A 15,120-nucleotide genomic window follows, 5' to 3' on the forward strand; every position below is an offset into this window, starting at 1 on the left:
TAAACCTGCAATGAAAGCTAAGAAAATACCATATAAAAAACTATAAAATAATGTTTAAATAAATGTTATAGAAAAGACAAAACTATACAATAATGGTCATACAGCAGAACTGCAGCTCCTACAGTCAACCAGTTCCAGTGTATAAACTCTGATAATCCCTTTAAAAAATGACCAAGTGGCTGTAAGTATGTAATGAAATGTCGCCGAGCATTAGCAAGCTAAAGCTAAGGTTATTTTTGTCAGGAATAGGTAGAAACCCCATCAGAGTGTAAAAGGAAAGTGTATATTGAACTTTAATTCATTAGCGGGAAAGAAAAACAGCTTTAAGGAAAAGTTCACCCAAAAATGAAAATTCAGTCATTATCTACTCACCCCTATGACCATGGAAAGTTAGGTGAAGTTTTTCGCCATCCACAAAACTTTTCTGGAGCTTCACAGCAGAACAGCACTGCAACGTTCTCCTTAACAACTTGTTTTAAAACGTAAAAAAACAAACAAGAAATGTAAAATGGCTTCATACAGCTCGTCCGGTGTAATCCAAGTCGCCACAAGTCCAGAGATCCAAAAATGTTTGAAAAAACATTATTTACACCCTTTTCTAAAAAGATAAAATATTCACTGTAGCTGCCAAGATGAAAGTGTCTGAAGGGGGTGCACATGCTGGACCACATGTCGAGGGTGTACATGACGTCTTTTCAAATACATTTTGGATCTCTGGGCTGTTGGAAACTTGGATTACACCAGCCGAGCTGTATGAAGTCATTTATATATATGTATATATATATATATATATGTATGTATATATATGTGTATATATATATATATATATATATTGTTGTTGTTCTTTCTAATTAAAAATGCGTCCTGAGCTACTTACTAAATTTTCATTTTCATTTCTGTTGTTTTGCTAACATGTCAACCACAACAACCTTAAAATCCCAAGACTGTCACAAAGTATAACATTAAACTTGCAAAGTATAGCATTTAGACACCATAACAATCTGAAAAATAAGCTCCCTTTATATAGTGTTTTCCACAAAATGTGTAAATCTACTCAGAGCATCACTTTCAGTCTCATTAAGGCTTTTGTGGAAATTAAAGCAGGTTGAATTAATAGCAAATCCAGGTCTCAGCTTTGTATGAACTCCATGTGCTGATGGAGAGTTGGTGAAAGCAGGAGATGATCCGCTCTCATTTTTATTTGATCACATAATCTGAATGTTGAAACAGTAGAAGATGGCACAGTGCCTCCTGTCATGACTGTCCAAATATAATAGAGAGGACTGCTTTGATTGCTATGATCTGAGATACTGTTGAAAAGAGCATGAGGAGCTGCTGCAAATCGATTTCTTCTCAGAGCTCGCCATTAATGCGATGATTAAAAACATGGTGTAGCGATTTATCCAGTGGTACGACAAAATGGCGGCGTCCAGTTCAGCACAGCGAGGTGCGGGCAGGTTCCTGCTCTGTCACAGATCTGCAGATGAGCTCATCAGCTCAGTGGTGACAAATGTAATAACATATGGGTGTCAGTGGGCGAGAATTCACATGCAGAGCTCTCTCTCTCAGAGTGAGGGGAGGTTGTCTTTCCTCTCCAACTGTTCAGTTTAAGGGCTTTGTCTCCCTGGATGGGGTTTAGAGGCCAAAGGAAATTAATTTTGGAGCTTCCTGTGTGGGAAACCTCACCACTTCTCGCTCATCCTTCTGACTTGTGGTGTCGCGAAATGTCTGCCTCATCAGAAACAGACACCGTACATGTCATGAATCATACGACGTCACAGCGCACAACAGGAGCAGAGTGTGTGAGGAAAAACAATATTTATTATGTCTCAGACGGCACAGTGTCATCCAGACTGATAAACTGGTTTGGTTTATGAAATTAGATTTGTGGGTTTAATTATGTACTGCACTTCTGCGACATAAAAATTACATTTAGAGATTTTTACAAATTTAAACGGTCTTCTTAGTAAAACATTTGTTGGTAAGCAAATCCATGTCTCTGCTCTCTCTCCTTTGGTGTAAAAAAGAAAAAGTAATCTGCTTAACACCCTTAAAAATAACACTGAATATCATGACTAAATAAGCAACAATTAAATTTAAACTTGAAAATATCATTTGGTATTATTTACCAACACACAGCTCACACAGCTGATCTGCTGTGTGAGTGTTCGCTGAAAAACACTGTGTGGGTTCTGATTGACGCTGAACAAACAACTCTGAACAAACTCAACAGATTCTGATTAAAACCAGAGATTGGTGTATGAAAGGACATGACAGTTATACATCACGGTCTGACCCCCGCTCACCTCAAACCAGAAATCTCTCTAGTGCATGAACACAAACTGTTCTGACTTTGGCGGAAAGTTGTATGTTTATAGCAAAAATCTGAAAAAATCCCCGAATGACAGCTTTTTAGTATTTACATTTAAATCTACTTTATACTTCAACACCAATCCAGACGTAAACACACAAGTTCCTTAGGAGATGAAATGTTTTTTACACACTAATCCAACGATCAGTTTATAAATTATAACACATAGTTATTATTGGTTGACTGATTACTTTTATTTATGATGATTGAAAAAGCACTTAACCTCTGCACTTCAGTTGTTAAAATCATCAATTTCTGTAATTTACATGTTTCAAACTACAGCAGCGTATAGTAGAAAAGTGAAAGGTTTATTGTTACAATATGCTTTTTACATTATTATAATATATTTTCTAATTATCACATGATACAAACATTATTAACATTATAACAATGTAATATATGCTAGTTATCTTATAACATGAAATGTTTCATGTTTTAATGGGATGATGCATATTACTACATGACACGTTTGACGGTAAAACGCGGTAACATAATGTGGAAATATTTTGTTAAAATGTAAAATGTTTTATGTTATGACAAAGTAAATGGTATATTGTTATAACAAGACATTTTTTTTGGTTTCTTTGGGGAAATCTTTTTATTTAATTAAATTTTATTACATAAAGTACTAGGGATACACCACGTTCATAGAGAAATTAAATACACTAAATTTTAGGAAGAAATAAAAAACTTACAGAGATGAAAAACAAACAAAACAACACAAAAACATAAGACAATCGAATAACAAGAAAAGTTTGTGATAACGTGAAAATATCTTGTCATATCAACAAACTTTTCATCTTATAACGTATTACTGATTCATTTTTCCATACATCCATCACATACACTTCTGAATTTAACAGCCCAAATGTATATACAAAAGTTAATTACTTGATACTGATAATAATTCACAATTTCTTGTATAGAATTCTTCCTCTACCATCGTGGCACTGACACCACAAACTGGTTGAATTTAAAGTAAAAAATTCAAAGATCACCTGACGGATGTAACTTTTTTGCTTTAGGCAACATTTGCATCAGGACTTTGTGTCGTACATCAGCTGAAACAAAATCAAGCAGCTTGACGTCATTTGGGGTCTCACACAGGATGTCATACTGTAAACTAACGGCACTTGAAACGTTTTTGTCCGTGTGACGCCGGACCCGTGTGCCTCTGGTCCTCGTGGGTTCAGATCTGCCTCATGCTGTCGCTCTGGCCTGTCGTCTATTTCCTGCCTGTCCTCGCTGGTCCATGGGAAAACCTAATAAAAGACTGAGGCAGGCTGGAATAGCCAACATTTTTTTGTGACTTTTCTTTTGTTTTATAGTTGCTTTGTTGTTAATGATCCGTTGCATTGTAATGTATCAATGCCGTTCATTCAGAGCTCCGCTGAAGAATTTTCTACACAGTCTGCTTTAAACATTTGCCTGTTTTTCCTTCAGTAGGGAGTCTGGAAGTTTAGAGATGCAAGTTTTTCACATGATGTGATATCATTACTGTCACCAGCCATGACCCAAAGTGACGAGTCCTCATTGTTGCTGGCTGTAACAGGATGCAGTTTCTCCAGTAATTTGACAGTTTAAACCAGCCTGTGGGATTCTTTGCTTTGATCACCACATTTTATGGTCATCAAAGTGTTTTTAACTATGTTTGAAAATCAATTTCAGCCACACTGTCGTGTAAAATGTGCTTTGTAAACAAAGTCTGGTGTGATTTGACTTTATGGAGATACACACAACATCTGTTATGAGGGATGTGTTGGTGTCTTTCTGGTGTGAATGTCCAGATGATTTTCAAAGGGGATGAAAAGAACGTCATTACCAACCATGAAACTGAAAACATCACTTATTAAGCCTAATTGTATTTGAGCGTGAACAACTGTCGGCTGATGTCCTCTGGCTGCCCTCTCAGCTCAGCACGTCGATGTGTGATCCGCTTTGACTTTACATCACCTCAGGCCGACCAGGGACTGCAAGCATGACTCCTCTGGGCCATAAGGCAGCTGTGTGTGAGAGTGTGTGTGTGTGTGTGTGTGTGTGTGTGTGTGTGTGTGTGTGTGTAACATTTCTGTTACTAAAACATGACAGCGATTCAACCTGCATCCACTTCGTGAAAACTTTTCTATTTGCTAATCCAGCTCTTTTTTTTAAGCTCTTTTCTGGCAAAAATCAACTAACACTGTACGTGTTACACTTTTCCCTCTATAGCAACGGTTTTAGGAAAGATTTAAAAAGAAGTGGATTCTGCTTGAACACTTAAGGCTACAATGGCTGAACAGAATGATTTAGAATGAAAAACCATATCCTCAAAGAGTCGACACGAAGAGACAAATCTGCACTGCATTATTTTGAAACCTTGATGTGTGACAGGCTACTTTTATTCTGAAATTTCCATTTTTGAAATGCTGTTTAACCAATTGAGAGAGCAGCAGCAGGAAAACAAGCCACAAAATTTGAAAGTATGTCTTCCCTTGTGTAAAACTGATGCCAAGACATGCAGCCAGGAGACTTTTGTTTCTTTGGGAAAACGCAGTTTTGCCTAACATTTGGTGAGCACCCGGGGAAAAAAGACACCACAGCCCCGCCCACAAAGTTTGATTGACAGGTGATCTCAGGATATAATGTGCTGAAAACATCACAGAAATTAGTGCTGAGCAACACAGATGGAGACAAAACGTTTAAAAAACAAGGATTGTAGATTACAGCATGCATCTGTGTGTGTCCATGCTGCAGTCCAGTCATTATTGGTGTATGGTGTTGGTGTGTGTGTATGTTTGTGCGTGTGTGTGACTTGAGGCCTGGAATGTTAAATGTAATGTTTCTGATACTCAGAACAGTTCCCCCCACGGCCCTGGTTTGAAATGACCCCCTCAGTCTCAGCAGAGCGGGGGGTTGGGTGGGTCGGGGTGTTTGGCTCTGGGTTGGTTTTCTCACTCTCAGATTAATCAAGAGCAGACCGAGGCCCCGAGGCGAGGCTGGGGCCGACACCGTCTGACGCCTCCGCTCTGCTGTGAAATAATCCTCGGCCCTCCTGCGAGCATCACTGCAGTGTGAACTCGTTTCCTCTTAATGACACGTCGCCCTGACAGAATGAGTCTAATTGATGTTACTGAGGACTTGTATGTATTGTGTGTTTGCAGAGAGGAAAACTGAGGCTGCAGGTTTTGTGTTTTGTCTTAAACTGAGAGTTTTGAGACACAGTCACACATGAAGATCTTTTTTAATAAGTGTTCCTTAATAAGTAATAAGGCCCTTATAAGTCCTTATTAGATGCTGATTAACATTATTAAGACTATATAAGTGTTAATTATAGCATAATACACATGCTTATTGGTATATTATAAGACATTAATCGGCACAGTTTATTGACTGCTTAATAGTGTTTATAAAGTCCTTATGAGTTTATTAGAATTGTTTATGATAGCATTACAAACACATTTATGGAGTTTAACTAACTTAAACGTGATTACACTTTTACTAAGCATTTTGTTGCTTTATTAAAATTAATAATACTTTATTCATTAGCCTTTATTGCATTTATTAGCAGTTAACTTTGCTTTTTGAAGCTACCAGATCTCAAGTGAGAACAGCACCTTGTTAGGTTAAAAGATCCTTTATAATGCACTTATTAATAGATAACTATTCAACTAACAATGCTTTATTGTCTCATCCTATATTACCTATTAACTAATGCTGATTATAAGGACCTTTATGTTAAGTAATAATAATAAACTCATAAACAGCGAGTCGGGGTGGTCAAGGTGGTGGGACGGGTCATACAAAGGACTTTTCCCCTCGGGTCAGGTGTGTGAGAAGAGAGAGTCCAGATAGGTTAGGTGACTGAATGTAATTATGTTAACCTGTAGTATGCTCTTTTCCTAAACCTAACCAAGTATTGTTTGTGCCTAGACCTAACCAAACCGCAACATTTTGTCAGCAAGCTTTATTTTGAGTCTAACCAGATGTTGCATGTAACGTATTTTTGCTAACTTAAGCACGGAGCCATTCACATACAGAACTGATGGTAGAGTGTCATAGTTCGAGGCTTATAGTCACAGACTGAGAATGTGTTAGAATAAATGACTAAACTTAAGAGGGCATTCATTTGTCAAATTCACTTTCTTTCTTTGGAAGTTTGAAATCTTTCTTTGTCAACCTGCCATAAAAGAAATATCAGAATCTGCACTTTCTATGTTATCACTGGGTATTTTTAAATTTATAAGCACTAAAAATAGATCGCGAGGGCTGGAAAATGTTATGTCCTGATCACACCATCATTACAAATAAAGTAACAATATTAGCTCCACTTCACCTTCTGCCCTTTCATATTTTTTCAGATCATCCTCCACTCCATGCACAAGTATCAGCCTCGAGTCCACGTCATCAGGAAGGACTTCAGCAGCGAACTGTCTCCAAACAAGGCGGTGCCCAGTGGGGAGGGAGTTAAGACCTTCAGCTTCCCTGAGACTGTCTTCACCACCGTCACCGCCTACCAGAACCAACAGGTCTCTTATTTTATTTCCTCACGGAAGAATAGCATCAATTAGTCCCCACAAATGTGGGATCCTGTAGTCCCAACAATTGGTGCAAATTTAAACAACCCTTGCCAAATTCATTTTGCATAATCTTTTTTTTTTAATTTCCTGCAGAATGCCTGATTATTTTACCAGTCACTACAGATTTTGGTGCGTGTGATCAAAATCATGAGCACTTTTACAAGCAGCTTTGAATGCCAAAGTTAAATTAATATAGAGCCTCAGTCTCAACAAGATTGCCTTGTAACTACATTGAGGAGGGCATCGTCTTCCTAGAACAGCTCTCAGGTGGCGCTTGTAAAATTTCCTTTTATTAAATTTCCCAGAATGCAACCACTTTAATTCTTCAAACTAACCATTTGAATTATGGAGCCAATTGGCAATTGACATGGTAGGAACCAATTATGTTGTTGTCCAGAAAACAACGGGTGGCTTGCAGCTTTAAGAATCCCCATAATTGATTGCAACATATTGGCATAACTGAGTGATTTGAATAAAAACAAAACAAATTCACGTTAAGCTGCTCTAATCACAAACATCTCCTTTCCATGTTTTTCTTGTCTGCAGATCACCAGACTAAAGATCGATCGCAACCCGTTCGCCAAAGGATTCCGGGACTCTGGCAGAAACAGGTACATTACCACGCCATCACTCTACTGACTGAGCAGCCGCAGCCTGTTACAATTTAATGTGTCTTTTTTTTAATATGGAAATAATCCTCTGAAGATAGCACTTAGTACCATATGCTGCTCCATATAAAAACAGCTGCTTTGTCTGTTGCTCAGGAGGAACAATTCAGATCTGCAGCACAGACTTACAGAGAGTCAGGGTGGACGGGGTCACTTATAAACCTTCCCTCTCTCTCATTCATCTCGTGAAATGTTCATAAAGTCTCAAAATGAAAACACTGTTCATGCATTAAAATGTAGACACCAGAAGTGGGGATTCATTCATTAGATCAGCATCCGATTTCACCAGTTGTTTGTTGTATTGGCACCACATGACTCGAGAGAAACTTCATTTAGTGTGGTATAATGTGATGGTTGAAGCCAGCAGAAAGTTTGCATCGAAGCTTCTTGATGTGGTTTCTCTGACAACATTTTTCAACCGGCGTCAAAGTCTTGTAAGAGAACAAGATACATCAACAAGGTTGCTCCAACTCATGGTGACATTTAGACAATGTGCAGGTAGGCACATGATGTTTCTACGTACAGTACCATTGCTAAACCGTAACACACAAGCATACATCCAGCTTAAATCTTAGCCAACTTTTACACACACTGCTGACACATTTGCTTTAATGGTTGAATAATATTATCTTAACATTTTCTGCATCCACAACATCTACAGTGAGCTGCTCATGGATCTTAAATTTGTGATTGTCATTGCGTTTCCTGGTGACTCCATTGTTCCTGTCTAATACATGTTTTTTTTACACACCTGATACATAAAACTTCATACATGACTGCAACACATATTTACGACCTGCTACCGACTAAATTTAAGACAATCTTGCGATGCGATCACACCAGCCGATCCATCAACATGTAGACGTTCCAGCCCAGTACTACTCAGCAGTCATTACTACACTATTACAGGGGGTAGGTGATTTTAGGGGGGGCGTGGGAGGGGGGCCATTCCCTCTTGTTCGCCAAATGACCAAAATACGTCCTCCTTGTAAACTTGCCATCACAGCACTAGCGGCCCAGCAAACTCAAAGACTGACTGAATTTCTTGTAAAATGGACAACAGAAACAGCTTTTAATCAGTAATGACTCGTACATGTTTATTCTTTCAACAGGCAATTCAAAACCCGTATTACTCATATCTGAGGTCGTGGCAGTTTTTACAAATGGCAATGTGATGCTGCGCTACGAGACAGTGTTCTAGACAGAAAAAATACCCACTACAGTCCTAACTGAGGACACTGGAAATAAAACACTTTACATGGCACTGAATTATAACACAAATTACAAATTATGATTTTCCATTTAAATCTCAAAACACACGCAGACACCTGTGAGTTCTCATGACAGGGTGTAAAGTGTGAGGAGGCAACCCCTCTAATTTCAACCCTGTCGTGTGGACCACAATGACATGAGACAGTGAGCTAAAAGTTACAGTTTGAGCTAAAAGTTACCAAATAGATGCTCACAGGATTATTGACACTCTGTCTGAAGTTTACACTTCCAAAGAACAAACCTGAAAAAACAAACAAACAAAAAACAACCTCTCAGTCATTATAAGACTCAAACAAGATTCTTTAAGATGCATATAGGCTAGCAAACACCACACACACACATACACACACACACACCATGCAGACAGAGACAGACAGGGTGTTGCACTGTTTTGCTGTCACCATCCAACTGTGTGACAGCACACACACAACCCGCCTGGTCCGACCCTTTCGTCGCTCTGTTAGCCGTTGCATCAACTGTGTTATCATTACAGCTGTGCTGATGTCAGCCAGAGACAGCACTTCTATTGGCTGTTGACATTTTTGAGTGCTAAGTCATGTACTGGTCATCACATACTTTAAGAGACAGCTAACAGAATAATTAAACATGTTTGATTTTGTGTGTAAAGACAAGCCCTCACTGTCTCTCCTTTCTTGCTTGTTGCTTTCTTTAAGTTTCCTCCATACTGTCCTCCTTCCTTCTTTCCTTCCCTCTGTCTCTCCTTTCTCTTGATTCGTCTCTCTCTCTGTCAGTCTCTGAATTATCACATATAGCTTTGGTGGAGGAGAGGAGGAAGGAGAGGGGGTGTTCTGAACCACCAGACGCCTCCGAACATGAAAGCAGCCCCATCATCTGGTCTGCATTATTGGCACACAGATATTTGAGACATCTTTTTTCGTTTTTCAAACAATAGACCGTTTGATTTATGAACTGGCATTAGAATTTCATTGCAGAAAAGCTACAGATGAAAAGATAAGGGAGAATGAGCTATTTGTCCCGAGACAGAGAGTATGAATTTATCCTCACATATCGCTCGTGGTGCCTTCCTTTCGGCCCTGTTAGGATTTGTTCTGTTCAGAGCTCAGCTTCTGTCACCTTAAAAACCCTTTCTCAATATTTTAAAATCCATTCTCTGTGTCTAGAGCGGCTCTTTGTCTTTGATCGTTCCTGAATATTGTTAGAGAGCTGAGGCTCTGACCTTTGACCTTCATCCTGCTGCTTTTGCATAATTATGGTGATTTAAGAGTTAAATTGCTCACATACAGTAGGTCGCTCTGGATATAAGGGTGTCTAGTGATCGTAAAATGTATTTGTACATACTGTGTATATTATTTTTAAATTAGATTTCACATCACAGCTGAAAGTTTTTTTTTCTTCAATGTGGCTCAGATGTGATTTTGAATGAATAAAAACCTGCACATTTTCAGTTCAGACTGCTCTAGGATAATAAAACAATGCTGATGATGATTACTAAGATTCTGTCTTGAAATATGGGGATGAGCATTAATAATGAAAAAAATTGTTATACAATAAAGTTACATATAACTTATATGTAAGTTATATATACTTTTTTGAAATAAAAGATACACAAAAATAAATATGGTGCAAAAAGTGAGAGCATTGAAAGCAAAGCAAGAAAAAAAGATTTTAAAATAAATTCAAAAGAATAAAATGTATAAGAAATAAAAGCAACACAGCCCTCTAACATCATCACTGATGGAGGCTCAGTGGTGGTGACTGGCTTTAGTTCCCCAGCCCCTCAGGTCTCCTTCAAAGAATCCAGAGGTCTCAAGCTGACAAAGATTTTGAAACACAGTGGTCCCATGTCCAGAAATATCCAGTGGTGTCTTGTGGCTGTTGACCAATCAGAGGTTGTTTCTGACTGACAGCCTTTATTAGAAGCTAAGTGGCTTAAATGTGTTGCCAGCAAAGCCATTGTTTTCTTATGGTACGGTACGCCTGTGCATCTTGTTTTTCTTGCTACTTTTATTAGTTGAAATATGTTCAACTGGTCCATTTCATTATGCCTTGTCGTACTTGCAAGTGATGTTAACTCTTGCAAGAGTTAATGACGATCGCGTTCACATTCATTAGTTGCAAACGGTTATGTTACATGTTTGCCAAAAATATGAGCATGTTGATGCACAGCAGTGGGTGTAAGCATCAGCTTCAGTGCAGCTTGTTCGTTTAATAAAGGGTGGTCTGATTTGTGATTGGCTCCTGTGTGCAAGAGGTGGATATTATCCGCTTTTACATTTTATTAAGGGAGGGGTGAGTTGGATGCACTGCCTTTGTCAAATGAATTCTGACTCCTCCAGCTCACACGTAGTTGAACCTGTGAAAACACGAGTGTCCGGTTTACCTGTCAATTAGGAATGTGCACTTTTTTAGTCCATATATGAGCGAGACATCCAGAAAGACAGGCAGTCACGTTCTGTAAACCTACTGTGGATCCTCGCCAAGATGTTTTGATGTGAGCCATGAGCGAGTGCTGTGTCTTCTCTCTCATCTGTCACTTTTCTGCTGCTTCCTTTTGTTCTGTTGTTACTGGTTGCAGCTGCCGGGTCACAGAATCAAGTAGTCATTTTTATCATGTCATGTGTAGACCAGTAGATATAACCAATCATAAACTGATAGGATAATAGTTTGAGACGTGAAGATATGTGAACGCATAGGAGCCAAGATATGTGACTGAGGGGAACGTGTAATGAAAAAGTGTAGGAAAAAGGAAGAGAGAACATCTTTCCATCCTGTCTGACATCGTCAGATACATTCTTTATCTGTATACTGCGCTGAAGTATCACATTCATATCCACTGAATTTAAGGCCAAGACTTTTTGGCAGCGCAGTTAGATCAGATGTGCATCGTTTTCATTTTCCTGTAGCAGCATGTCAACATATCTGGCGTGTTTGGAAATCTTTGATTCTTGACTCAAATTCAAGTCCAGTTCAGTGGGTTTGAACAGTGATTATTTTTTTTGATCACTTGTAAGGAGTGGTATCAAAGGTTAACACATAAAAAGGTTTAAAAAAAAATAATGCAGAAGATACAGTTAGCTCATTGAATTGAAAAAGTGTGTTGTTGCCATGACAACAAACTCATCTAGTCATTGGTCTGAGCAGGCAGGGCTGAACAACGCAAAAAGTAAGCTTCAAGTTGCAAAATTAATGTGTAATCTACATGTACACTGTACAAGTCAGTGATGGAATGTAACTTTACTCAAGTACTGTACTGAAGTAAAATTTGGAGGTACTTGTACTTTACTGGAATATTTCAATTCAATTCAATTCAATTGAAGTCAATTCTAACTTTATTTCAGACTCACAAGAGGGTCCATAGGAATGGAAAGAAAGAACAATTAAAACAATAAAATTCAATGAGTATAAGGAGTAAAAATGTACTTTTAGATATTTAAGTACATTAAGTACATTTTAACACAATATCTTTACTTTTACTGAAGAATGACTTTTGACTTTTTACAACACTAGTACTAGTGCAATAATCTGCCTTAATGCCAACTAGTTTAAAGTGTCAGAAGATAAATTGTGCAGTGAAGACAGCACCTTTAACCAATTAACAAAATAAAAAATGAAACATTTATTTGTATATTGAAAGTAATCAAGATCAATTACCTTGAAATAACGCAAATGTTGCTTGACATCTTTTCTACCCGGTTGATAAAATGATTTATAGTCTATAATAAAACAGTTTGGCTTCATAGGAATGCTCTTTCAGTTCAGCCAATTGCAAAAGTTGAAGGCAGCAGCTGCAGCTTAAAGTGTTGGAAAACCAGGCAAACATCTCAACAGGTGTGACATCTTTTGTTTTTGTTGCTCTGCCACGTGTCTTCTGAGCAGTACTCAGTTTATATTAGTGTCGGATATTAGTAACAAACAGTCATCAAAAAACTCACATGCTTCTCATTGGATTTTAGCAGTAAAGTGGCAGCAGTGTGAATGCAGCCTGTTTGCTGTGAAACATTACTAACTAATTCCACATTGAGGGGAAATTCAAAATTAATAGAAAGGGCAAACCTGCACTGCTAATTCTCAATTTAAGCACCAACTTGTTTTCCTCTTCCCGACTTTCTTAATAGCGTCTTAATATAGACGTCTCCCCTGCTTTGAGTTATGGTGGTGTCGTCAGTTGTGTCTGGTGACCCGGCTTTACGGCCGGGCGGAGGGATACAGCTCATTTGTTGGGTTTTGGTCCCGCAGCAGAGTGACTCTATGAATGAGTGCTGTGATGGCGATGGTCCGGCCGATTAGCATGGTGCACTAACGAGCTGCCACGGCCAGGGAGTTAGTGGCCCTAAAATAACACAGGGAGCAGAGACGGCCGCTGGTTTCCCTGGGACGGGGCCGAGCGGCGTGCAGGGATGTAAATCAAGCAGGAAGGAGAACCGTGTACAGATTCAAGATGAAACGTCACCCAGATTTATGTGCACAGTAAAAACCTGCTCCTTTTTAATGGCTCCAGTTTCCTCGGAGCAGGACTCCAGTTTCTCCCTCCCTCTCTCTCTCCTTCTCATACGCTCTTATTCAGTCTGCTTCATTTAACACCAACCTCTCTCTCTCTCTCTCTCATTCACACACACACACTCACACACACACACACACACACACACACACACAAATATCACCAATATCTCTTCCCCCCTCCATTCAACTAATCTTTTAAATATTTTGCTCTTACCCTCAAATATCCAGTCAGTCTCTCACCCATATCCATCCTTCCAGTCGATATTACAGACACACACACACACACACACACACACACACACACACACACGCATGCATGAGTAATATATGTCATGACTATTCATATAAAATAACTTGTATTTAATTATATCATATGCAACATTTCTGCAGTAAAGAAAACAAAAAATTACTAAACCTTTGTTAAATATTTTGTTGACTTATCCCAAATCTTCTTTTCTGTCAGCGGTATCTATGAGAATAAAGAAGGAAGTGGACAATGTGTATCTGAACATAAGATGAACAAAACTTTAAAACGTTACCTTGCCTGTAAACTTTTTTGACTGAGTCATGTCAGATAGATTTCCATGATCCCAAGCTACTTACATCTGTTGTTTTGTTTCAACTGACAGACAAAGAGCGGCAGAAATTACATACTGTGCATTTTCAAACAGCACTTTTCTAAAACGATTCATTATACAGTTAAACAAGGATAACAGAAAAAAGCAACAAATTACAAATAAATGTATTTAAATTATACAAAACTGTATCATTGTATTTCCTAAGTGTTGTTTTATCTTGGGGCTTTTAGTCTTTATTGAGATAGGACAGCTACGAGACTTATGGGAAAGTGGAGAGAGAGCGATGGGAAGACCTGCAGCAACGAGCTACAGGCTGGAACCAGACCCGCCCTGCTGCCTTCACACATGGGGCACACGCTCCACCTGGCGAGTTACCACAGGGCACCATCTCTCAATGTTTCAGTTTTCTTGTCAATCAAGATTAGACTGGATAAGTACAATATGGACGACAGACGGTTACTAAATAAATAAGATCCACATTGCGCAAAATAAAAACAAGATGATAATCCAAACAAATGCTTCTGATCAGATCAGAGAGCGCTGCCTCTGCCTGTTAAAGATCTTTGGGTAGGGAGCTCCACAGCAAAGGGCCCGGTTGACCCCATCTGCCAACAGAACTTAAGGCTTCAGTCTCAGATCATAGATATAAACAGCCATGTAACCATGTAAAGCTTAAAAACTAGCAACAAAATCCAAAAATCCAAAATACATTCTAAGACGGCCCTCCCTCCATATCACCCCACCCAACACTCTCTCTCTCTCTCTCTTTGTTTTCATGTCATCTGGTCAACACATACATATTCTGCGTTCTGAAGTTTCTCTCTCTGTGTGTCTCTTTGTCAGGACTGGCCTTGAGGCGATCATGGAGACCTATGCTTTCTGGAGACCTCCTGTGAGGACCCTCACGTTTGAAGACTTCACCAACATGCAGAAACAGCAAGGTGTGTGAATACAACATGTCAAACCTTCTAATTCAATATCCCTGGGTTTTCTATGAGATGTTTTCTGTACACATAAATGGGAAAAGATAAGATATAGAATATTATTGCAACTTTAAAGGGGCACTATGTAGTTTTGGAGTAGAAATTCAAATTCAGAATTCTGATATTTACAATAATAATGAGTTAATAATACCAAACCAGAAATATATTTTTTTCCCATAAGTGAATAAACAAGCTGTTCTCAGAGGAAAG

At 38.7% G+C, this 15,120-nt stretch overlaps 1 protein-coding gene across 2 annotated transcripts in view; it reads left to right on the forward strand.

Moving 5' to 3' along the window:
* The window catches only part of tbx15 (T-box transcription factor 15), a 48,624-nt gene that overhangs the window by 26,567 nt on the left and 6,937 nt on the right, over positions 1-15,120 (forward strand). For both annotated transcript variants that reach the window (XM_084363020.1, XM_084363021.1), the window contains exons 5-7: positions 6,709-6,876; positions 7,474-7,538; positions 14,771-14,868. In XM_084363020.1, coding sequence (XP_084219146.1) covers positions 6,709-6,876; positions 7,474-7,538; positions 14,771-14,868 — 331 coding nt within the window. The remainder of the gene's footprint in view (positions 1-6,708; positions 6,877-7,473; positions 7,539-14,770; positions 14,869-15,120) is intronic.

The sequence above is a fragment of the Pagrus pagrus genome (genome assembly GCF_965226575.1).
Source record: "Pagrus pagrus genome assembly, chromosome: 9".
Classification (NCBI taxonomy): domain Eukaryota; kingdom Metazoa; phylum Chordata; class Actinopteri; order Spariformes; family Sparidae; genus Pagrus; species Pagrus pagrus.